Source organism: Diachasma alloeum, unplaced genomic scaffold (assembly GCF_001412515.2).
Source record: "Diachasma alloeum isolate Michigan unplaced genomic scaffold, Dall2.0 Dall_scaffold_00296, whole genome shotgun sequence".
In the NCBI taxonomy this organism is placed as follows: Eukaryota; Metazoa; Arthropoda; class Insecta; order Hymenoptera; family Braconidae; genus Diachasma; species Diachasma alloeum.
The window spans coordinates 1,564,539-1,567,578 of record NW_021680435.1 but is presented as its reverse complement, the minus strand read 5'-3'; the positions used below and the strand labels follow the sequence as shown (position 1 = coordinate 1,567,578).

Sequence of the window (3,040 nt, the reverse complement as noted above, 5' to 3'; positions counted from 1 at the left end):
TGAACGGGGGGGGGGGGGGGAACTGATCCAGTGTTTCAATGAATAAGATCCGTACATAAATAAGAATGATTCAATGAACGAACTTCGATAATCATGACTTCAATATCGAAGAGTTCCCTTCGGAGGGTCCCATTGAATCGCTGTCAATGAATGGAATTAATCGAATTCTGTTCAGAAAAAAATTTGTAAAATTTCATAGATCTCCTATGGGAGATTTTCCAAACAAAAAACAAACACCTATAAGACATCGCATATTTTGAATTTTTGACCATATTTATTTAGTTATTCTAACACAAAAAGTTGGAAACCTAAATTTGAACGATTAAAATGTTTCTATTCGGAAACGAATGGTTACAGAATACTAAATCGTTCAAATTTGAGTTTTGGATTTTTCGTATTATATCGACTCATTATGGTCCAAAATTTTTATACCGTGTCCGTACGTATGTGCGTACGTATGTAAGCAAATTTTTCTTCGATTGTTTACTAATGACTCGATGGAATTGAATTTTTTTTCCCTCAAATGCAGGTATTGTTGATCGATTAGTTTTTTTGTTTTTCGAATTTTTTCGAAAATCGGTTGACCCACGATAGCTAAAAAAATGTTCTGAATTGATTGAATGATGGCTTCAAAAATTTGTTTGGATATCCATTTGACCGAGTTCGAAAATGAAAGCGATAGCAATAATCGTTATTTTGATTTATATGAAAATTTGCAAAAAATTCTATATTTTTGGAAAATCAGAATTCCCGTGATATATTTCGATATCATGCTTCAAATGAATTCACTTATAGCTTAAAATGTTTGTTTTAATGCCATTAAGTCGATTACGATAGCTATATTGGTTGATTTTATGTTTATGATGATTGTTGAAAATTTCGAATTTTTCATAAATTTCCCTGAAAATGAGCTTTCTGATAGTTTCTTCAAATGTAATGTTTCAAATTCATTCAAATATATATAAATAACATTTTTCTATTAGCATTTTATCTAAGGGCTGAATGGAGAGATAGAACTGTAAAAAAAGACAATTGGTTGTATAGAAGAAAGGGATAATAAGAATAATGATGATGATAACATTCAACTAAGCTGCAAATCTGACAAACTTAGTTAAAAAGAAATCTTATTCAATTTGATAAAATGAAATAAACAATGAATTATACATAATAGCAGGAACTGATGCGCAAAATAACCATTCAGAAGCATATTGCTTATTAGAAAAAATAACTATACTATATACAGTACAGGAGCAATTTCTCACTTGTTTTTGATGCATTGAACCCAAATAGCGATTTCATGGGCAGGCAATATATTTAGTGTACGTAGATATTTACATCTTATTCATTCTATGCGTTCCAAGGTCTCAAAAAGAGAAGGAGATTCATCCTTGATGCAATTGAAAGAAGAGTTTAGAACGTACGAGGCCCTCAGACGAGAACACGACGCTCAGATTGTTCAAATCGCCACTGAAGCTGGTTTGAGAATAGCACCGGATCAGTGGTCAGCACTATTGTATGGAGATACTGGTCACAAGTCACATATGCAGAGTATTATTGATAAGCTGCAGACACCACAGTCGTTTGCTCAGAGTGTACAGGAGTTGGTGATTGCGTTACAGAGAACACCAGATCCAGGACAATTGAGTAGCCTGAGGCCGCAGTTAGAGTTGCTAGCTGCCATTGATCCAAGTCCAGGTATGTAAACTTTCGATTCTTTCAAACTACTTTTGTCATGAGTTTATATAAAAATTTTGAGATTGTTACGTTTTAAAAAAAAAACTGCAGTAAAAAATAAGAAGCCGGGTATGACTAGTAGGAGTGAGTTAGAGTGGATTCAATCCATTATGCTTTGAACTAACAACTTACCGATAAGTTTTCTATTGTTGTTCATTTACCAGAAGAAAAAGTGACAAATTTTCGAAAAAATCATATTCGAATACAGTCCAATCTTCCTTCAAGATACCACCGGAACGGTAGGGAAATAAAATTCCAAAAATTACGTATCCCCCACTCTACTTGCGCTCGGAGGGGAAAATATTTTGATTTGATATTCTTTGTACAAGATTCTTGACGATTTCCATTGTTATGATCATTTGGGTACGATTCCTGATGTGAAGCACGAATGTTTGATTAGAAGGTATTGTTTCTTTTTAAAATAACAATTTATAAATTCGGAATAAGTTAGTTTGTTAATAGGGGCCTGCGAGACAAAATTGAGACTTTTATTGAAATTTTTGTTTTCATAAAATTGGGTGGAATTTTGTTTTACCTTTATAAAAATAAACATTTTACCAACTTTTATGACCGATGCGTGTAATTATTTTTATTAACTATAACGAGTGCCCATTCGTTTTGAAATTCAATTGATGTGCAATTAAGTTCTAGATCATAGATGCATATATTTCCAGTCATTTCTGGAGTATCCCAACTCCACTCAATTCTAATTACCTTTGTCGAGTATCTTGTACAGAGAATGTGAAATGAAAAACATTGAAGCCAGAGAGTGGAGGTATCCCTCGGCACGGATTCAGGCCTAAGTAGTATCTTGTACAGAGACTGAACTGTAACTCTACATTCGCTGAGGTGATCTTGCTAGAATTTCATTCCAGTCTTAGTTGTACAGAACCACTTCAATTATGATGAAAGCAAATCAATCTCATCGTTTTTCCAGGCGAAAAATACACACAACTCTGAAGCAGAAGTAAATAGCGAAATTTTCATGAGAATCATTTTTTAGCTCCCACGTTGTCCTGCAGAGAAAAACGGTTATCAATATTCGTCCATTTGCCTCAGATTCAAAGATGTTCATTGAGAACTCATTAGTTCTAGCGATAGTTAGAAATAGAGGACTGGAAAGTGCATTATAAATATACAGGTTGTCCCAAAACTCATCGCACATATCGTGGGGATAGCTCGAGGGAATTTCTTCATCGGCGAAAACCGTCTGTTTGACAGCTTTATTTTATTGATAACTAAGAAACAAAGCGTTGGAGACAAAAATTTCATTACAGTTTTCGTCTCACTATGCCCCCCCCCCCCC

General features: G+C 34.1%; 1 protein-coding gene across 1 annotated transcript in view; it reads left to right on the top strand.

Annotated features, from left to right (window-relative positions):
* The window catches only part of LOC107039306 (roquin-1), a 9,140-nt gene that overhangs the window by 3,420 nt on the left and 2,680 nt on the right, over window positions 1–3,040 (top strand). The window contains exon 4 of the mRNA XM_015258860.1: window positions 1,362–1,695. Coding sequence (XP_015114346.1) covers window positions 1,362–1,695 — 334 coding nt within the window. The remainder of the gene's footprint in view (window positions 1–1,361; window positions 1,696–3,040) is intronic.